This window comes from Centrocercus urophasianus, unplaced genomic scaffold, assembly GCF_019232065.1.
Source record: "Centrocercus urophasianus isolate 14NV4802_14NV808 unplaced genomic scaffold, USGS_Curo_1.0 seq_10, whole genome shotgun sequence".
Taxonomy (NCBI): domain Eukaryota; kingdom Metazoa; phylum Chordata; class Aves; order Galliformes; family Phasianidae; genus Centrocercus; species Centrocercus urophasianus.
Window position 1 is genome coordinate 11228962 of NW_024884142.1, and position 23528 is coordinate 11252489.

The window sequence follows — 23528 nt, forward strand, 5'->3', positions numbered from 1 at the left end:
TTGGGAACATATCGTGTGTCCAGTGTGAAAGCTGAGGCACGAGGAACATCTCAGTGAGCAGCTGGTAGGAGGATGCTGCCATCACCTGAGCTGCAGCTGGGTACTAGAAATGGCAGAGAGCTGCTTATGCGCTTTGGAGGATCAAGGTCTCTGTGCATAATGTAATTATCTGAATGTCTGAAGTACAGTTTATTTGCTCTTTTAATAAAGGAAGAAATTTAAATGCAAAACTTCTGGTAAGGCACATTAAGCTTTAAGGCTCGCATACAACAATCAGCTCACTCAGGCTATGCTTTTCCCACTTAGCTCTTCTCACTTAGACAGATGACACCTGCATGCTGTGTGTTAGAACCGAGCTCTGCCCTCATTTACACCAGGAACCCTCATTACATTCAGTGGAATTCATTGAATTTAACAGGATTGCCTGGTGTAATTAATGTTTTGAAGACAAATATTGTCTTTAGCAAATGCATATACAGCATCTAGATACATAACTGCCTGAATATTGGAAATTCAAGCACTTCTACATATGTTACACCCAAACCATACAGCCACATCGACACAGTTTCTTGCATTTTACTAACAGTTAACAATTTGCATACACCCAGCAGTGGTAATATGCTTTTGCATTTAAATTTTAATTATTCTGCAAGTCTACCAGGATGTCACTTGTTTAATGGCCTGCTGAGCTTGGAGGTCACCTGGTCCAAATCTCTACCATGCTTTTATCTGTGTAAAAGCCTCTACTAATAAGAACACAGCAAACATACCAAAATGAGTCCTATGTAGTAATACATATGTATTAGAATTTAGAGAAACTTGGGGATTATGTTTTCAGGGTGTTGGTTTTGTTTTTTTTTTTTAATTTGACTCTGGGATCATAAATTTTTATTCTTTGCGATCTGAACGCAGACTGTTATTTGCACACGCAGCGAGCTTAAGGCACTACTGAATGCAGTTTCAAAGGAAGTGTTTTTATCCCTTGGTTGTAAAGAAGCAAAGTGACTTCTGCCTGCTGGGTGGTAGTGACTGAGGCTACTTTCACTTACAACTGGAAAAGGCTAATTGAGTTTACCAAAGTGTCATAGGAGTTGCAGAGGTGAGAAGATCACAAAACAAAGTAGTAAGATACCTGACCTTAAGCAGAATGCATAGGGATCTCTATGTTATTAAATTAAATGCCATTATAAAACTGTTTAACTGGACTTGTTCAGTTTGACTCTCTGGATACAATGAAGGCTGTTACATATTGGGATTTCTTCCTATCTCTAAGAAATCCCCCCGGATGAAAAAGTGACCTATGCAGGAGATAACAGAACAGTAAAATTACTTACAATGAACAATCTGTTGCCAGACAGGCTTCTCCAGAGGTCCCTTCCAACAACAACCACTTTGTGATTGTGTACAATGGTTATCTAACAACCTCACTGGAGAGCAATAGGCACACAGAGGTACAGTAGTCAATATTTGGATTGAGGGAAATGACACATGCTATTAAAGCAACTGAATAAATGTGCTTTCAAAATTGCCTTTTCCATAATATACACTGTCAGTAACTTTTAGCTGATGAAATTAGCTTAGATCATTTACTCATTCATTGCTGAAAAACAGTCATCAAAACAAATAAGGTCAAATGCATTTTTTTTTCATATAAAAATAAGAGTGTGAGTAATTGAGTGTATGTATATATGCACTGTAACAAGGAATAACTAAGTAGGGATGAAGCTAGCTGTAGGTCAGCACAAAATCTTCACAATGACATGATTATTAAGAGACAATAATGCCATTGCGTATTTATAACTGAATAGATTTTATTTCACATTTACACAGTAGCAAGAGTATATACAACTTTTAAAATCAGCCCTGCAGGGAAATACTTAGTTGGAAATGATCTAACCTAACTTGAGACACTGGGTATTAAAGCTGTCACCCTCTTTAACAGCCACAGCCTCTAATAGAGCCTGCTTCTTCTGCATACTGCGAGATGACTCCAACTCGTACATGGTTGTTAAGTTGAAGAGAACACTCTCGTGTAGGTAATGTTTAGGGTCCTGCTGAACCATTCCTTCCAACTGGCGAAGGGAATCCTTCAGTTTTCCCAGATAAAGAAGACAAACAGCAGCGTTGTTATTAGCCTAAAGAAAAACAAATTGTAAATAAGTATCTGTATATATACATATATATATATATATGTTTGTATGTATTCCTAAATGATGAATGAGAAGGGAAAAAAGAAGTCTAGAGTAACAACAAATTTACCATCTGCTAGGAACTATTTTCTGTGCGTGCTCAAGCAACGTGAATAGATTGTCACTCATGCAATTGTACCCTTTTCGTCTGTTCACAAGGTTTATCCTGTGCCAGTAGGACATGCTGACTTCTGTGAGCTCACACTCCAAAATATAACAGCCTAAAATATAACTATGTAGGTTGCTCTGAAAGTAATGCCCCCCTTTTTTTTTTCCATGGAAACTACAACAGGTTAAAAAAAAAAAAAAGCACAATAATGCTCTTCTACAGAGTGAATTCTCAGCTACAAAACCCTTTTTCAACAATCACCGCCATTAGCTGTACCTTTTCCCCAGAGATGAACGAGAACCTGCATGCTGCACTCATAAACATGTACACCAGTGGAGGTGACCCACTGCTGAAATGCAGCACCCTCTGCCTCACTGTGCTCACATCCACTGTTTGGTCTCCATAAACGTTCAGCAAGTGCTAATGACTGTCAATGGGTGAAATTTTTTCTACATGGAGGAATTCAAAGCCACACCTTTGCTTCATTCGCACTTCCACATCAGACTGTGACATTCTGTACCTACACATTAAATAGGAGGTATTTCTTTTGGAGCGGCCTGTGTAATACAGGACATTAGACAGTTAATTCGTTGAATCAGTTGTATCAGATTTCAGAAACTACACAGGCCCCTGCATACTGCCATTTTCATAGCTTTTTTAACATTTTCACTGTATCTTTCAACACGTTTTCTCTCTGGCTTATGTATAGAAGTTCCACACAAGCAACAGAAAGAAATGATCCCATCACAGAGATACCTACAACCGACTTCTGGTAAGTTCAGCAAACAGGGCAATCTAATATATCTTAAATGATAATATCAGGATCCATAGTTTCTTTTCCTAACATCAGGTTTTATGAGTTACCAAAAGATTCCACCACACAGTCACATAATTTGTTTAGCAGCAGAAACGTTCATACTTCACAGCTGTAGATAACGGAATAATACACCCTTTCAAATATTCTTTTTCACTCTCCTCAGGAACACTTACTAGTAGATTTCTCACAGTTCATCATACATACTGTTTTACACCTGCAAAATGAAGCAATTCATGAGCTGCTTAAACTCAGTCCTCTCAGTCCTTTTGTGGCCTTGGATGAAGCTGTAGGGGTAAGCTGTGTGAGTTCTTAGGAACCACTCACAAGAAGTTGCCACATGTAAATAAAAAATGTAAATAACCTGCTCTTCTTTAATCTCCTTTTGTGATGGAACCCAAGGCTGTGATGTGCAAAATGTTAAAACGTCAGGTTTAAAATGACAATATCCCTTCAATGCTATATGAAATCAAGTTAATCTTACGTACACTGGCAGCTGCCATTTCTTTTTCCAACGTGCAGGTCTATGCTAAAAACAGTGAGTGCAAAAAAAGAAAAAAATAAAACCAGCATTTTTGCAAAGATCCCATAAAACATCATGTTTTGGAATGCCTATATGCATGACTAAGTATAAACCAGTTCTTTATTTCCCATCCTTGTCTGCACCTTATCCTTTTGTACACTAAAAACTCCGGCACAAAGGCTACGCTTAATTTTTCTGTCAAGCTCTGAACACTCTTAATAAGTACTCTGGTACTTATTAAATACATGTATGAAGGTATTACACCAGTAATAAAGGTGTTCATAATAAATGTAGCAATTTGGAGATTTACCACAGCATTTGATGAGTCGATCCTTAAAATTTCTGTGAAAAATCGATGAGCTTCTGCAAAATTATTCTGACCGAGGTGGAGAAATGCTCTAGAAAGTAAGTGACACATGAATGAGTTCTCCTGAAAAACCCAAGGTGATAATGTATTTTAAAAAGAATGGACATCATTTTTTATTTTTCCTATTATAGATGTGAGAGTTTCTGACATTTGTTCTTCACGGTGTAATCTTAAACCGGCAAGGAGACACTGATTTACAGACAAATGGAATGACAACTCGGATCATTTGCTTATTATGTATTCTGCCTACCAAAGCAAGAGTCTTCACAGTGTTTTCATTAATTCCAACGAAGATACTCTCTTCCTGGAATTATTCCTCTTTATGAAATTAGCTACGCGATATCATTTTCAGGGCACTTTTGAATTATATTTTCTAAATATATTAGGCCAACATGCTAAGTGTTCCAAATGGAGCCGCCCATTGTACAGCTCAATTACTGCTTTGTTTTCCATCACTCCTTGAAACTAACAAGCAATAGCTTTACTAGCAGATTTGATTTCAGAATAAGCTTTCTCCTTTCCTAAGTGTTGTTACTGAACCATGCGATACAGACCTTGTGGGTCTATATTCCATTAATTCTGAGTTAAGACACATGTAGTTACATAAAAAAGAGAACAGAATTGTCTCAAAGGTAGCTTAATACTCATAATGTATACTTTGCAAAACTGTATTTTCAAGCTTCGTTTAGCCATTAAGTTATCTACCTGTTCATTAAAACCATAATTTGGCTCTGTAGTCCATCCAATTTGTGAGTCACTTTCTCAACATCCTGAAAATACTTTTCTGCAGTTTTTATGTCTCCAATCTAAAGAATAAAGAGAAGAGATTAGAAGAGATCCAAACTGATGACTTGTCTTACAAAGGATAAGAACATGAAATCCTGTCAAAGGCCATTATCTAATTGTTTGGTACCACGCTGACTGGTTAACGTGTTATCAAACAAGATGTTTGAAGAACCAAAACAAAGATTATGAGAAAGAACATCCAAATCAAATACAGTTTTACCAAGGCAATGATTTTCAGCAGTATTTGAGGAGCATTCCTGTACCATAGAGCAGTGATGCCCCACCTCCTCATTTTTGTAAAATTAGCTGAAATTGAGCAGAGGTCAGAATTACTTCCAGTGAGACTTGATGTTAGGCCACGGGAAATGATGGCAGATGCTCACTGCTCACAACCAGAAGCTGTCAATAAGCATTAAAATTTTAATGCAGTAGCTTGGTAGCTGGCACAGGACCTGTGCTGAGTCAACACACCACTTTTGGGTCGTGACCACTTTAGTGTATCAGACCAAAACATGTCAGAAAACAGACCCAGTGCAGTGGGTCACTGAGGGGAGGCAGTCTGTCTGCAGACTGAAAAACACTGGCTAGTGGTTAATGCAGGCTGAAGGAAAGAAGGATCTGCAAGGTGGCATTCCAGAACTCTTAAATACTCTTAGTATTAGAAATGACACTCTGCCCTGCTGCACACTTATGCCACCTTTTGTTCTGTTCACAGTGGTCAGGGAGAACAGCACAACTCTTTTAACAGGAGCCTGCAACCACTGTGTGCTTAAGTCTACAGTCTGTCTGGAAACCAGGATTATTTTTCTGAAGTACTCCTAGGATTTATTTGCTGCTTTTAACTCTGTATTTGTGGCAACATTGTAGAGGGTAAGGTCAGACAGCTTTCCACTTTTGAAATTCTTTAATGCCCTTACTTAAATGGCAATTTTGGATAGGTGAGCCAGCAAGCAGTCTATTAAAAACATACAATAAATACTGGAGACTAAAATGCACTCACTGTTTCTTCATTACATGTCAATTCCTGCTTAACAGGTCAGGTAACTCTTGACAGAATTATGGTGCTTCTTACAACTTCTGTGTGGTAGCCTCTGTCTTCTCCTGAATTCTCCACTTCTCTTAACCCCCTTTCCCACTTATATGAAGGCATCTGCTCATGGCTGGCAGTATATCAGATCAAGGCCTCTTAACATCAGTTTTAAGTGTGGAATGTTGCTTTTTGATTAAATCATTAGCATAATTTTGTACACTATCTTTTTTGATCGCCAATATATGCACGTGTAATTTTAAAACTACAGGTGCTTCGTATTTCCTAGCGTTACCTAATGCCACATAGTGATCTTTTCTGTTTTTGTCCACTGCCTCTACAATATGATAGTTTTAGCTACACTTTTAAATGCAACAATTATTCACTACATAGCTGTCAACAGCAATATTACCTAGCAGATTTAGAACAAAGTGCATACCTGAAGGAAAATCCTTCCAATTCCACTCAACATCTGAGGCTCTTGCTGTGGGTAATATTTGATGACAGTGTGATAAGCATCGACAGCAAGCACGTAGTCCTAAGGGGTGAAAAGCACACAACCAAATATTTAAGCTCAGCATTCTTTAGTCTTTATGTAGCCTTCTTTTCAAAGATACTGGTAAACAGGAGCAAAATAACAGCAACTTGGGAACGGGACAAAATTCCTGCCTATCACTGCAGGCTGGCTGGATTCTTTTTTTTTTTTTTGAACTGGATCATATTCTGTAGTTAAATGCCAGGATGAACATTTACTCTCTAGCTTTACTCTCTAGCTTAGATTATTTAGGATGAAAGTCAAAAGCTTTGTGTGGAAAGTATACTTGTGAAGTATATGTAAGTATCTCAGGGCTCAGACATAAGTATAATTTTATAGTTTAATAAACTCTACTGAGAAGCTTTGGGAACTTGTGCACATGCTTTTGCCTCGTGAAAAACACACCATAATGTGACAGAAGCTGCAATTTCCTCCATGTTTTCAGGTGATCTCAGGCAAGCAAGACATTTCCCATCCTTCCACCCAAGCCCTTGTTGCCTTCTCCCCAACCATGTAAAAACAAAACGAGCACTTAAGCCAAACAGAAATTATTTTGGGTTAAGACAGAATGAGAGGTGGGCTGGTTTTTCTCTCGCACAGACACGCATGAATGTAGGCAGGCTGGCACGCAGTGGCTCTGAGACCTGCTGCAGGTCACTGCTCCTGCACCCTCTGCATCGTCACCAGTGGCGGGGGTTAGATACAGTTGTGTTTCCATTGCTCACACGAAAGAAATGCACGTTATCAGTTATTGTGTTCCAGCTTATTCATGGTAAAATTTCATGAACTATCTACCTGGGCAGTAAATTAGAGCCTGTCTACATGGCCTCTAGCAGATATGCACGAGAAATTTGGCATGTGCTCTAAGGGAAGACAGGAAGACATGCAGCAGGCACATTCCCAGGGTAAGGGCTGCACCAGCCTCAGCTCTAGTTCCTTTCATCAATTCAGACCAGAGGCACAGAGCCTGTATTTGTTTACAAAAACCAAGCAAGAGCAGAAACAGAAGACAGTGCTGTACTAACCTGGTGCTTACTAACAGTTCTGCCCTTCAACTTCATACAAGAATTTTCTGGTGGGCATTCAGAAGTTTTGAAAGAATAATCTTTCAAAACTGCACAGACATCTTGGCATACTCTGTACCATACGGTTTTTTGGTCAAATTACAGTGCTCATTAAACTTCTCCCTAATGTGATCACAGCTACCATTTGAGGTACTTATTCTTCACCTCCTCCTCAGTCTGAGCAGGCCATATGCCCCAGGTAGAATGTTATTTTTTTTCCTAAGATCGTACTTTAACTGACTGAGCCCCATTTGACCCATACACTGGGTCATCATTTGGAACATAATGACTTCTTTCACACATACACACACACACAAAAAAGAGTTTTTGGAGTCTCATCTGCATATGAGACAAATTGCTCAGCCCACGACAGCAGAGATGGACTTAAACAACACTGGAGGCACTTTGTAGGACCTTTATTTTGCAGATAACTGTGAACAGAACACACTGCATGTATTAAACTATTAAACTTGAACATACAACAATTAACAGTTAGAGTTTATTCCAATTCTAGTGTGCAGAACCATGCTTATTCATTGAATCACAGAACAGTTTGGGTTGGAAGGGACCTTTAAGATCACCAGTTCCAACGCTGCTATAGGCAGCGATACCTCCCACCAGACCAGGCTACTCACAGCCCCATCCAGCCTGGCCTTGGATGCTTCTTGGGAGAGGGCATTCACAACCTTCTCATTGGCAATAATAAAAGTTCAGAGCAAAGGAAACAGGCCACATATGTAAAAATATATGTTTAAATTCTGATTCATTCAGCATTCACAACTCAAGCACTCAAGCATGATGGAATTTATACTACCATATTTCTCATAAGTTTATAACTTAAGAAAAGCTCACTTTTTCTCCACATCAGCTTTCACTACAGGACTTTCTTGACTGCAGAGTGCCCCTGTGTTGGGTTCTGCATAACATTCTGATTTTCCAAACGGATTCCTTAGAGCATCCCCAGCCATTCTTGCATTAGCTATTAACCCCCACAGGAGTGGGATTTATACAAACTGAAAGATTATCTGTGACTCTGAATTTTACCTCTTTGAGAAAAAAAGGTGCTTAATGAAGAAATAATTTTATTATAGCAAATTCTAGACTTTGGTTTGATGTCTCCCATCCCGCAGTCTAAACCCATCCCTTGCCCAGTGCATGCTTTATGTCAGTCCCCACAACAGTGATGTGCAGCACAGCTGTGAGGCGTAGGGGTGTTGTCGTTACATCCCCCAAACTGATGTAGAAACAACTCCCTGGCGACTGCACAGTTAAGCTGACAGAGAGGTGCTGCAGCCAGCTCAGTCTGACCAGCCTAAAGGAAGCCTTGGCTGCAGCATCTGCCCCAGGGGGCCCTGCCTGCCCAGCTCAAAGCCAGACCCACAGCGCAGGTGGGCACCAGCCCAGGCAGGAACAAGCAGGCAAACAACATCCTAGAGGCCCCTGCCTCAGGGGCTGCATGGCCTTGGCCTAGTCGGCCAAACAAACCGCCTTCCCCTTTTTCATTCCCTATCAAACATTGTCTTATTTGCATTCTGTATGTATTTTAACTAGATAAGATTCACACCTCCTAAAAACTGAGAGTAGAAGTGAGGCATTAAGAGTCTACGCCCTGCATTTATGGATCAGGAAACAAATCACATCCTGTTTCTGTATGATGGCACAGCACATAGCACCTGTGCTTATTTACCCCCCTGCCCTGCAGCACCTGTCAAAGAACAGGACCTATTTCTTCCAGAAGATGACAAGAGGTTAAGCCATGTGTGCTTAAAGCCACTCCTGAGCACAGGCAAGGCTGGCCCAGCATGAAACAGCAACAACGCACAGTCACAGCATCCAGACTCACTCCCAACTACAATCTCATTTTGTAGCTGCTTCAGTACACGCATGCAAAACTTACCACCTACAGTAAGTTCTATATGCTTGTACTTCCCCATACTCCCACTGCTGTGGAGGCAGCAGAAGGATTTAGAGAGTACCCCATATACTGCCAGAACTATCCTATTTGTGGTATGTTGTAAAAACACCCTATCTGACAATCCCTTCTGAAGGAGCATTTGTAAACCAGATGAGATGTTGTGCTATGTACCAGAGGCCAGGTTTTAATTCCAGCTTTGCTAATAAGACATGGTAAAAGAACAGCTACCTGTGAGAATGATAAATGAGAGGCCCTCCCAGGAAATGGAGCCTTGCTTAATACATGTTTCAGTATTCAGTAGTAGTATTCAGTACCAGCACTAAAAAACCCAGCGATGCAGTTTGTGATCTTAAAACATAAAGGTGGAGTTGATAGATTATCGCTGTCCTGTCCTTTACCCTCTACAAACAGCAACCTTTCAGATTTTCCACACCTTTCATAGGAAATCTCAAAAGAAGAAAAGTTACGCAGTTCAGGATATGAATGGGAGTGGGCCTGTTGCTTTATAACTCAATAAACTCATCCAGAGAAAGTTCCATCAAGGCGCTGGATCCACTTACACAAAAACGGCACGCGGGGCTGGTTTTCCTCTGATGCACTGTAGTGTAACTCCATTTCCTTTAATGGTCGCCACATCTTACATGTTTGTGTTTTTCCAACCTCACTTCAAGTGCTTAAATTATTAATTGTAAGATATTTAAAAATAAGCATAAATGATCATGATGTGCAGAACGCTGGAATTAGGTTCAGAAACCATAGAGTAAAATCAGCTTTAGTTGTACAAACTCTGCAGTTTGTAAAGTGTATTTTGGGAAAAGAGGGCAGGGATAACTTATCCTTCCTCTCTACCTGGTGCACCTGGGGAAGAGTTATGAAAGCAGAGACTCACAGCGTTATGAACCCAGAGTCATACTGCAGCAGTCAGGCAAAATACACAATTCCTGCAGTCCTCTTACTTTATATCATAAAGAAAACAAAGTCCTCATGCATCAGTCCTTTGCATCATCAGTACAAGGTGCTATAGCCTCCTTTGTACAGTTTTAATTGTATTTAGACCCAAATTAAAAATGATTCCAAGGCTTTTTACAAAAGCTAAGACAACACTGAAAAAAAATCCTACAAAATGCAAAACATGCCTTTAATTAGAGTGCATTTATAATATATATGGAAAGTACTTAAGTATTTATTCCTCTGAGAGGTAGAAGTCTGATAAGATAATGTCAAAAGCAATTTTAGCTCAGATGAAAAGAACTTTAAAAAGTTCTTAAAACACTTCCATGGTGATTTACTAAAATGACAGACATTTTGCAATTACATTGTTGAAATGAAGCAATGCACATCATCAGCTGCATTTTAAATGAATGTTCTCTCACGTTGCTATATTCAGGGAACAGTTCCATAGCGACTTAAGCCCACAGTTCTTGTAAATGAAAGTCTACAGTGATGCATGTTAACTTGTCTCTCCTTGCCTTCCTGCTGTATTTCCACCTCTTAATTTTCCCCTGTACATGAGCATGTAAAAGCTGATTTAGTTGCTATGACTGACATCCACCATTTCTGTAACTTGTCACTTAGTTAAGTCACCACACTAAGTTGTGTACAGAAGGATGCTAGAATATGTCTAAGAAATGTTCAAAGGAAAGGGAGTGAACAGAAAATCGACATATAGTCTTGCATGCAGTGAGACTGCCTTAAACTGCTACTGAAACAGCTGTGTCTTTCACACAGGTAGAGGGCTACGCAGGTAGAATTCAGTGCCTAGAAGATATGGCCTCAGGGCAAAGGAGGCTTGTGATTAGAAAGGAAACTTGCAACTTGTTGGTTTGTGGGCAAGCCTGGTTAAATTGGATTTACACCTCATACACAACTTTCAAAACAACGTACCATCTCAACAATTAAATGAGATGTTTAGCTATGAAGCTAAAGAGGGCAAATAACATATTTTAATAGGTAAAAATTACTGTGCTACATGAACAGAATTCCTTGACTCAGATAAGTAACACAAAAGACAGAAGACATGAAATAAACCTAATTGGCTTTGAGGAGAAGTGGGACAGATTTAAAGAGCCATAGGTCCAACATCTGATCTTATATTTGTTTGCTCTGTTTAATTTTGAAGAGTCAGTTCTGACAAGACTGTTCCCTACTTAATACTACTGAAGTTTGTTGGACAAAGAAAAAAGGTCAATAAAAATAATCAGATTCTTTCTATACCGCTGTTCTAATTGTTTTACCTTTAAATAACGATTCTTATTAATCTAATAGCACAAGCTACCCAACAGAACTTGGAGATAAAATATGACCACCCTGCAGTTTCATAAACGTTCACTAGATGGCAATAGATGGCACTGACTTGGAGAACGAATACCATTTTTTTCAAATTATTACATACGCTTGAATAAAAGGCTCAGTTTTTAAAGTGTCTTACACAACAGCAAAAATAAATGGTGAGGTGGAATGCCCTTCAATTAATATAATTGTTCATGGGAGAATTAAAAGAATTGTGTTAAAAGATTATTTGAAGAAACTGTTTTAAAGCGAACACTCTGAACGCTCCGGAAGGTGGAGAAGATGATTGCAGTATTGCTGGTTGTTAGAATGGTCTTAAAATTAGTAAGTTCATAATTAGGCAATACAATTATTTCACTGAAGATCTGTCACACAGGCAGAATAAATTAAGTTGATGACCTGCTGTGATTTTAAATGCAACACGGCTGTGTACAAAGATCTGTAAGACTCTCTACCTGCCCATACACGGATACGTCTAAAAACTGTGATACTCACAATTGCTCCACAGCCAGTGCTGAGATGCAAATTTCAGAGGGGCGTACTTACACCTAAACATGCAGTTGTAGGTAATCTGGAGGTTACAGCTGAAATGTCATTTTCTAAATTGACATCTGTGAGGCCCTAAATAAAACCGACCTCGGGAAGTATCTGAGCTGCAGTATTTCTGAAATACCATTTCCAAAAAGGTGATAACTGGTATTCACAAATGTATTGCTAGCAGAAAACAGCACTAAAAGGATCAAATCAGAAGGAAGATGAGAACAGTGCATGCACTTGGATTGGTGTGTACACGAGAAGAATAGCAGTGAAAACATTAGAAAGAAATTACAGCCAAAAGTAAAGTGAAATTGAAACAACTTACTACCAACATTTTCTTATTTCTGCACTTGCTTTGTTTGAGATGGCAACTTGTGCTTTTCTCCACTTGCCTAGTGAAAAAGCATGTTCCTTAAGAACTGAACCTATGTCAAGTGCCTCCTTCAAAACAAATGCTTATTGATTCGTTAAAATACTTCAAGGTTTAATGGACAAATTGCATCTATTCAAGACAGAAATCATTTGATTACAATGTAACTACAAATAGAAATTTCCTTTTTTCTAATTCACATAAAAAGCGTATTGCAATTCATGTAAGGGAGTATTTGGCAACTGTATCTTACCTGAAAAATGTGTGCTTTCCAAGTTACTACATTCATATTATGAATGGAGCATCAAGGAATCCTAGTTTGGAAAGCAGCTTAGTGAACGTCAGATTTGGCATGACCTTGGGCAATCAAACAACAGGAGGCAGGGAGTGCAAATTGTGGTCTGTGAAGATTATAGTGCTGACAGTACTGCTCTGAGTCTGTGCTGTTAATTAATTTGTGAAGCACAGTTAAGCTCTGCATAACAGCAGTTTGTTGCAAGCCTAGGATAGTGATAAACCTATTTCTCTGAGCATGAGGTGAATGGCAGAAATGGTTTTATTTCTTCTGCTTGCTGAACACGAGAAGCTTGTGCTCCACCAAATGCACCAGAAGGGTCTTAAAGAGTAAGGGGGAGTCAAGAGAGAAACAAAACAAAACAGTGCTAGCCAGTTACTTTTCCTTTTATTCCCTTCTTTTTCCTTCCACCTATTAGTAAGAATTTAAATTTGAAAGAAGATATCTTACAGCTGAGATAGGAAAGATGTATTTAGATGTTCTGGATCTCATCATATACAATGTCTATAGTATTAATAATGCACACAAACAGAGCAATGTTATTAGTGCACACTTTGAAAAAGAGCACATAATTGCTTTTAATTACAGCATTTAGCTAAGTGTTTGAAAAATTCAATTTAAAAATGCAAATTTTCCACTGTTATTGCACACTCTCCAGGATGATTTTGGGAGAAATAAGTAGATATGTTCCCAAAGAGCATTACTGCAAATAGCTATCTATTAAATAAGGCATTATTAAGTCTAATTAATTCTTCACTATGCAAAGCCTCCAAGTACAGTCAGGTAGTCTTCCCTTATCTACACACCAGTAATTCTCCAGCACTTTCTGCAGCGTTCTATTCTGGAATATACGGTACCTCTGCAGCTGCTGCCACCCACGTACCTTCATCATTAGCAGACAGTTTGCCATGGAGTACATCACCCGGCCCAGACGTGACCTCCACAGCTGAACAGAGGCTGCAAAATAAGAGCAGCTTGTGAATTTGCACAAATAAATTAGAGGTTCTTCTCTGCAATCAATTATCGGTCCTATGAATTACGATTCTGAAAGATCCCCCTTGTTAACATCACTGGGTTTTAGCCTAGAATATATAATTCTCAGCTATGCTGCATCATCAGACAGAAATGCTGCATCTCTCTGAGGGAATTACTCACACGGTGCTGGGGACCGTACACGATGGCACAATGCAGAGCAACAGACAGCCGCTCAGCCTTGAGCTCAAGCCAAGCATTAAGCACTGCAAGAAGCCACGTATTTTCTAATTCAAGAACAAAAGGTGCATAAAAAGATTAAATTGATAATGAGCATCAATTTAAAAACACATCATCTACAGGACTAAATGTGATAAACTCAAAAATCAAACAAAGCTAATGGCATTTTAGAGCCAAAGCTTGCAGGGTGAGAACTGTCTGGGTCTGGGACTATTTGTGCTTGCCTCTGGCTTAGAGCTATGCAGGAAGAAATCTGCCAAGCCTGTCTGCTTTCCCCACGCTCCTGGAGCTTGCAGGCATTAAAAGCTGCAGCAGCAGGTTCTTCTCTCTTGCTTTGCAGGCAGACTCCTGATGTTTTAAGAGAACAGTTCATAAAGATCCCTATTTCTCTTGATCTATTTCACTAGATCAATGCTAGAAATATTCCTCTAATCCTCCAAATAAACATCAGGAGTAATCGTTCAGTGCATTTGAAAAATAAATGGGTCTCAGTCAATCAGCTGTCAAGGTCACTGTAATGATTTGAGGAGGGAAAGGGCGAAAGGGCATTTTCTATGAGAATGGGATAACGGAGACCACTCGTCTGCATCCATACTGTAGCCCAGCCAGCTTGCACAGATAAATTTTTTTAACACATGTAAGTGCCATTACAAATAAGAAGAGAATCTGGTGGCATGTCCACTCCTCTTTGCTTCCAATCCTAAAAACTCCTTTATGACTGGCAGGCAGAAGGGGGCTAAGGAAAACCTGTCAAGCAGTAAACAGAATTGAAAACCCAACACCAGTTCATTGTGCAATGCCTGAAAAATGCCTGAAAACTGCTCTGCAGGTCCTTTCAGGCACACTTACAGTCCAAACGTTTATTTTTGTTATTTATGGAGGGCTCTGTACTTCATACTGCCATCCATTTCAACAGGATTTCTGTGTGCTAACTTGTAAAACTGGCATCTTATATAATGCATTATCAGGCAGGCGATGCAATGCTCTATCTCTCCTCCTGTTGTAAAACTGCCAGACGAGGTGCTTTGTTTCAGACCAGAGGAGATGTATATGATGAACTGACTGGTGTGGCACCTTCCTACACCAGCAGTAAGGAAACTAGTCACTAAGCATAATCCCCATAAAGAAGTATGGCTGCCTTCAAACAAATTTCCTAAGTTTTGCTTCAGCTTGGCCTTGCATGGAAAAAAAGTAACAAAAAAACCCAAAACAACGTTATCAGCCTCCTGTAGCTTCAAATGCAGTAAAGGAGCAGACAGGGAGCAGACATGGCTTTCATTGACAACAGCAGTCAGCAGTCCCCACAAACAGGACAGCTTCAGCAGCCTTGTCCCCTGGCCACCAGCTGCTGCCTTGCACCCCATCCCTCCTTTTGAGCTCTTCTCAGCTTTGAAGCAGCAGCACTGAGGAGCCAGAAACTCACATGCCTGCAGGACACAGGATTATGACACAGCTAAGAAAAAAGTCCCTGTGCCCTAAAAGGGGATCTGACTCTTGATTTTAAAGGCACAGAGAAAAAAAAAAAAAAAAGAAAAAAATACGAGGATATAAGGGACGAAAGTGGAGTAGAAAGGTAATAGGAAAATGAGGTAAGTACACAGAGGCAAGAAGATTAGCAGATACAGGGAGAGAAAAATAGACTGATAGTGCGCGTTAACATTTAAATATCAGATTCTCTCTGCTTTTTCCTAACTATTTTTGAGAAGAGCAAAAGCCTTTGTGACATCCACTGCTCACACATGCAGTAACTTTCTTAGGGCATAACTAGATGGTGTTTTAGTGGAGTACAATGACACACTGAAAAGGCTTTATGTCCAGCCACACTTGAAGGCCAGAACTTGAAGACAGGACTGCACCACTCCACACAGACACAGTTTTAGGGATTTGTTCATAATAAATGATTACTCTGCTAACAGCTATATCTGGCCACTTCCCACCTCAGAGGCAAAGCTTAACTTCTTGTATTCTTCATGTTATTTCCATGTCTCATGTTATCACAGAAAGAAGTTGGTAAGATTTCTTCAGACTGTTAGCAGAAGCTGAACGGTATGATATTTTTAATGTCCATATTGCTAGGCACCGTGAGCAGTTCATCCAATCCATTAACTATGCCTAAAATGTCATCTTGCCTTCAATTCTTAAGCACACACAAATTACCTCATTAGTATAAATTCCATTAAAAAAAGAGAATAAGATGCTTGGACAACCAATTTATCCAGATGACCTTTATGCAGTAATGTATCCTCCACTATTGAAGTTAAACAGCTCAGATAGAAGGAATAGGAAAAAAAACCAAACACATTATTTCATAAAAAAAATGATGAAAATAATATAAATGTAGACCTGAAACTGTAGATATAGATCTGAAAATAACGTAGATCTGAAATTCATTTTAATAAGTGACAGACTTGACTCACCAAGCACCACACAGTTGCACTGAGATTAGACATCTCTACAGCAACATCCCAGGCAAGCATAGCTAATGCATGATAGCAGGAAACGTAGAGAAATTCCCTAACTTTTAGGTATGAGGATTGAGAGGAGCCAATGAGGCAACAATGAATATGAAACACTGATCTAACTGTGACAGTAATACGCTTCTATAAGCATTACTAAAGAATGGCAGCCATCTTCTTTGTTTCTCCTAAGTGGGAAAAAAGAAACTGATTTAGTGCATCAGTTTGATCATGGGTAAAAGTGTGAAATTAATTCCAGCAACTAAAAGTAGAAGTGTATCATTTTAGATGCTGAGTACGCCATGAGGTAACAAAAATACTGTTTTAACGACTCTGGGGCAGTCTTGTGAAAACTTTCGGCATGCTTAGGCAAGTGATAAAACCATACTGCCTGTGAAAAAATGTTTAAAGAATACATACCTTGTCTGTTCTCCTGTGTAATGTTAGTCATACTTCCATCTTCAGCTAAGCCTTGTTCCAAATTTTCTAATATCTGCAGTAAATTTTTTAAAGTAACTAACATGAGTTTTAGCAGTGCTATGTATTAAATGCAAATTATCTACAAATGATAGTCGACGTGAAAACCAATTCAAGCAGAAATGTTTCACCTAGATGCAGTTCAAAATTACTGATTATTACCATAGCTAGACAAATTGCACAAAGAAAGCCATTGTATGGTAGAAGGATGTTAAGAGTTCAGGTTTATGATACTCGCAGAACATTAAATGTCAGCACGCTCAAGGAACAAACACATTTTGTTAAACAAAACACAAAATATGTTTCACCAGAGTATGAATGTTAAAGACCAGAAAGAACATCAAGTTGATTTTTCTAACAAAGCCATCTTCTCTTAACTCTCCCACCCTAACTGTGGGCTATGGTCTCAGAAACAGCTTGTTCCTTTCGTCCTTAATAAAGTTTTCTAATTCTCTTCTCAAAATTTGGGTTTTATTGCTTCCCTTTATTTACTACGGATTTTAAATCATCCAAATTGTTGAGTGAATGAAACATTTGTTACATTACTGGAAGAAAGAGAGTGTGCACTTAATGAAGACTGTGTCTTACACACTTAAAAAACACATACATAAAATTCCATTTGAAATGCAGGTCAACTTTCCATTTTGTAATTCCATTGCAGTTTCTCCAAATCTGTTCTCTCATTTCCCACAAACCACTCCATTTGTCCTTCTAGAGATTTATAACTTTGGTTGTAGAACTCTGCTTGAGATTTCCTTCAAAAACCCATTAAAGCCATTGCTATTTAATCAGCCACTGTGGATAGGCAATTAGTGAAATATAAGACATATCCTTGTCTGGGGCCGAGCACACTTTCAAAAACAGAGCTTCCATCAGGATAAGAAAAATTGTTGTTTTCCTCACCAGCAAAACACTCCAGTTATGCTCAGTGGTTTGTAAACAAACACTTAAAAAAACCATAGGAAACACTCAGAAGCAAAAAGAGGCAGAATTAATCTGGCCTCAGACAGTGTGTTGGTACTTTCTGTAGTGAATGGAGAGCAATCTGGACCTCCAGGAAGTCAGTTGATGCCATCTTAAGGTGGGAAGGAATTGGTCTGATAGCAACCTCTTTTCAGAGACCACAGTGAAAGCCTAGTTAGGTGCTACAACAGATACAAATTTTGAGAGCCTACAAGCAAACAATTGCACAGACATCACTGTGCAGTTGATAGGTGGCAAATTATGAGATCATAATAGCATACCTCTAAGACTGAATCCCAGACCCAATTAGTGCAACAGTGTAGAAACGTGGACAACACTTAAAATTGAAGCACCAAGTGTGTAAAGAAGACAACCTTGTCTTCTACAGGCCACAAACATCCTACTGTCTATTTTCCCCAAAAAAACATCCTCTGCCTCTTCCCCTGGAAAACACCTAGTGATTGGGTCTCCTTCTCAACCAGACTCAGTGTTCTTACTCTTGAGATGGTCTTAATATAACAGTGCCTCCAACAATGAAACGTATTTTCTTGATTAAAAAGACAATAGGTTTGTTTGAGAAAGCCTTTATCTGAAAATGCCCTAACTAATATCATCAGAAAAGAAATAATTAGATATTAACATACAATTAGAATACCACATTAAACATTCAGTGATATTACCTGGGGATATCTGGCTGTCACCTCAAGCTCAACGTAATTAAAACAGAACTCGGGGCTGATTTGAGGCTAATTGTCTTATTCCCTAGGTCTTTCTCCTTTTGCCTTTCCTTACGTGTAGGAAATCATCTGCAGTCTTTCAGTGTTAGGGCATTTCCTCAATTTTCCATGAGTTGTTTAATAACAACATTAATGATTCTGGTAGTTTCTTACTGTAAGTTGTCCGGGTTAGATGACATGAAATCTTCAATTTTAACAGATAGCCTCATCCTGCTTTTCCACAGATGGAGAGCTGTTTACTCTAGCTGTATCATACAGTCTGTCTCCAAACATCCTTGTTTCAAATGTAAAGACGTATCTTTGAACAGTTCTACTATTAACTTTAAACAAGATGTGTACATGACCTATGGTTTTATGTTCAAAATATTTATAAACACAAACTCATTAGTTTCACTGGCCAGGACTGTTTCACTGAGACTTCTGTTCCATCCCCTATCAATAGACTGTATGCTGCAACCACGAATCTACACACACTGCATTCCTACCTTCCCGTCCTACGTATCTCCTTTCAATAATTTCTTCCTTCTTCCACAACTTTTCATCAGCATTTGCTTCTTACTCAAAATAATCTTTTTTAGGGTGCTTCTGGAATTGTGTTTTGGGTATTCAGCCTCATTATTTCTACAAACTCATCAAACAAGGGATTGAGAAACACTCCCCAGACTGAAATTATATGTGAGACACAGAATACTTATGTGTTCAAAGTAACTGAACCAGAACTGGAAGCTGAATGAAAATAAAGAGGAAAAGCAATCTGTACTTAAAAACTGAAAATTCATCAACCTATATTAAAACAAAGGGTGGGAGATATGTGGAGTATGTGCAGGGAGGGACACAACTCCTCATAAAGAAGAGCAGTGGAACTGCAGAGGGAGTGGCAGATGGCTGAGTGGCATTTTGGATTGTGGAAAGTTTTGCAAGGATAACAGTTGCAGAGGCTTTTTCAGGAAGCAAGACTGTTAACCCACCTGCCACTACTCCACCCAGTTGGTAGAGAGCACAGTACAGCCCTGTCACTTCAAGGATTAGGGTTAAAATCAAAATATGTCAGCCTGTGCGATGCATGTAATTTATGGAGCTCTCCCTCATTCAGCTAGGAAGACAGGCACAAACAAGAGAAGAGTTTAGTTCAAGCATGACTGTTGTTCTTTTCACATTTTGGTCTCTGGGTAAGCATTTATTAGCATGTCCTTAGCAGAATTAGCATTTAAATAATTTTATCTATGTTTTAAAACACTGGAAAATAACAAAATTTTCTGTGACCTGAATTACTATTGTTGCTCTTACTGTCTGGACTGTTTGGAGTCAATTTACTTCAAGGCATACTTGTAAGGTCAACAACTCACTGTGGCAATCCACATCAGGGGGACCAGCAACAACACAGGAAAAAACTATTTCACTTAATTCCTCCCCTAAAATGTATTAGGCCTTCTGCATTACAGATTTTTTCACTCTTAAATGTCGAACCTATAAGCAAGAGATGTAAAAGATCAGATCAGATCATGATCACAGACTTGCAGGGATACTGGAAAAAATAAAAATATTATTGCCTTTACAGGGAAAACAAAAATTATGTTTTTCATTTCAGCCTCCAGTTTGGTTCAGAGATATATAAGTAGGATGGGGGCTGAAGAGACTGAGTTACCAAAATAGTGACAAAGGAAATATGGTTAGGTCTTAAAGTTGAATAGCTAATCAAGCATCTGCAGCACGTGTACAACAAAAAGCAGGAGGGAATTTAGGAGGTTAAAAAGAGGTATCATGTAGGAATAACATAATCACGTTAAGGAAGAGAAACAAAATAGGAAGACAAATTTTCTTACGATAAGAATGCATTAGCATTAGCCTGGAATAGCCTCCCAGGGGAAGTGGCCTCAGCTCCACAGGCTGGCTCATTAAAAACTGGAAAACAACCTTGCATTGCACAGAGACAGACTAGGTGAGCTAATAGGTCTTTTCTCTCTCTCAATTTTTATGACTCCAAGATCATCTCATTTACATAATGACTATTCCTATGCCCTTCTGTAAATAAGGATGACCGAAGATTATTTTTCCACTTTTTAAAGTAGGGAAGTAAAACACTAGAGGTTTTTGGTTGAAAGCTCCCCAATTAATTCTGTTACAACCCAAATGGTTCCTAAGCATCATATTTAAATATTAAGATTAATGTGTACATTCTTTATATTATTTTCTTGGTTATGTCATGGCTTTTCGTAAGCTTTATGCTTGTGCTTTATTCTTGAACATTCCTGGTGAGATCTCATTTAGTAGACAAATAGCATTTTATAAAAAACCAAAACAAAGCATATATTTAAACAGTGGGTTTTCCAGATAACCCTACACAATTTGAAATGGTTAAATTATCACCAGTTATCTTATAAAAATATATTTTTATTTACAAACTGTCCTTTTTCACACTCTTATTTCTATAGTAGTCTTTTAAAACAAAAAAAAAAACCACAATCCCAAAACCAAGCTCAGAAGTTTGATTTATGCTCACAAATGACTGCCATCTCCAAAACCAGCTATCCAGTTTATTTCTGAAGGATGGAGCTGAGATTTTGATCATTCCTGCACTTCATTCCTGTGAGCCCCTACCTGGAGTACTATCTAGGATGCCTAGAACAAAAAAGACATGGAGCTGCTGGAGCAGATCCAGAGGAGGGCTGTAAATATCATCAGAGTGCTCGTGCACTTCTCCTACGAAGACAGGCTTAGGGAGATGGGCTTGTTCAGTCTGGAGAGGAGAAGGCTCCAAGGAGACCTGATAGCGGCCATACAGATGTCTACATGAAAACAAGGAGAACTCTTTATGTGTAGTGACACACAAGAGTGTAGTAACAGGACAAGGAGTAACACTTTTAAATCAAAAAAAAACTAGCCTTAGACATAAGGAAGAAATTCTTTACTGTGAAGTGTGGTGAGGCACTGGAACTAGTTGCCCAGAGAAGCTGTGGATGCCCCATCCATGAAGGCCAGGTTGGATGGGGTCCTAGGCAGCCCGATCTGGTGGTTGCCAACCTTTCCCACAGCAGGGGTCTGGAACTAGATGATCTTTAAGTCCTTTCCAACCCAAAACATCTCATGATTTTACGATTAACAACTGTTTTGAGCTAGCTAGATGCTGCTAAGTGAGGGAATAAACTCTCCTACTTGTCCTTGAACATGTCTGCATGCTGTCCTCTGTGTCTTGTCTGGCAAAAGAAAGCAAGTAAGAGAACTCCACTTTCCATTGTTCTATCAAACAAAGGAGAGAAAGATGCTGTTTCATAAAATAGAAGAGACTTAATTATTTCTATTAATGAGTTCCTTATTTGTATCAAGATGGAATCAAAAATGTCAGAGTTGAAACAATGTTCTTTGCAAGGACAAGAAAATACACTTTCTAAATATCAAGAAAGGCCAGGGCATAGAGAATCTGTTACCTTGGTGCAGATTATCTTCATACTGTGCAGTCTATCAAGTGATTCCTGAGGATTACCGAGGTACTGAGGAAGTTCAGCATGTAAAATCCGCATCGAGAAAGGAACCATGGAACCTAGAATCATAATTAACTTCACTAAATGTGTTTGCTATAATGAGCAGTGCACAATTTGCCTACATCACAAAGGTATTTCTCACAAGTATACATGACACAAAGTCTATTTTACCTTCATATTATTTTCTGTTCCTGACGAAAGAAGAGAAAATAACAACCTTTTTCCTAGCTTTAACATGCAATGTTATGTTTAAATATTATATAAATGTATATAGTTACATATTCATTTTTATTTAAATACATTTAAAAGGATACATGTTTTAAGAGTATAAATACATATATAACCACAGTAAGAAGGCAAGAAAAGAGTGTACCTCATTCGAATTTTCAAGAACAAGATATACATGGAAGTAAAATGTTTATTAAATAATTTAATAAATCAAGTAAAATAAAGGATTGAAAAAATGGAACTTAAGTTTCAGCTACAACTGAAACTACAACTACTATTGCTGTGAACATCAATTATTATGCATATCTTACAGTTAATGCAAAAGAACGAAGGTGGAGTCGTTGGTCTTAAAAGAGTTAGGCTAAAAAGTCACAATATGCAGGCATGTAAAAGCCTAATACACTTGTCATAATAGATATGTCTTTATTTTAATATTAGCTTGCTTTAATATTAATTTTTCTTTTTACCAAAGACAAACATCTTGGAGATTACAAGCATCCTGGCTAACTTCAGTTTTAGGAACTTAAGAGAATCCCAGCATCTTGTTTTTCAGATAACTGCATAACTCCTTTACACAGAGAATAACACTGAACATGATCATAAACTGCTACTAACAACAACAAAAAAAATTAACAACAATAACAACAAAATAGGAGCAAGTATAATTGGGGAAAGAAGCCTTGCAAAACTGCATGTTACCATTGTAATATTTTAATGTAATACATTTGCTTACTTTAGACATATTCTAAGGGGATTTCCTTCTCAACTCACCTCTTGCCTCATCTTTTCTCACAAATAGGACTCAGGAGCTTTTTAAAAAGATTTTTGCACCTGTTCTTAACGGGCTTATATGTCAAAGAGCTAAATGCTATGTACAGTGAGTAACTGCCTCTAGACATTTTTTGAAAGGTTGACAAAATTTTCATCGCAAACCTCTTTCACTAATTATGACCTTCAGAGTACACCAATTACATCTACATAAATTCTCTTTTTCCACAGCTAACTATTCCCAGTGGCTTCCATGCCTGCTGTGTTCCCTTAAGGAAGTACACACAAGTTGCATGCATCATCATATGTGGAACAGAGATTAAGAAAACAAAACTGCCTTTCTTTCTAGAGACATTAAAAAGGTTATTGAAGAAGTAGCAAAGAATGT

The 23528-nt window shown here is 38.6% G+C and overlaps 1 protein-coding gene across 3 annotated transcripts in view; it reads right to left on the minus strand.

The window, feature by feature from the left end:
- Positions 1-1786: 1786 nt before the first annotated feature.
- Positions 1787-23528, minus strand: part of TRAPPC12 (trafficking protein particle complex subunit 12) — a 44506-nt gene continuing 22764 nt past the window's right edge. For 2 of the 3 annotated variants that reach the window (XM_042809857.1, XM_042809848.1), the window contains exons 6-12: positions 22091-22203; positions 16909-16981; positions 13704-13777; positions 6255-6353; positions 4708-4808; positions 3946-4033; positions 1787-2135 (exon numbers count right to left, since the gene is read on the minus strand). In XM_042809857.1, coding sequence (XP_042665791.1) covers positions 1893-2135; positions 3946-4033; positions 4708-4808; positions 6255-6353; positions 13704-13777; positions 16909-16981; positions 22091-22203 — 791 coding nt within the window. In that variant the 3' untranslated portion in view covers positions 1787-1892. The remainder of the gene's footprint in view (positions 2136-3945; positions 4034-4707; positions 4809-6254; positions 6354-13703; positions 13778-16908; positions 16982-22090; positions 22204-23528) is intronic. The other variant, XM_042809866.1, reaches the window with a different exon arrangement.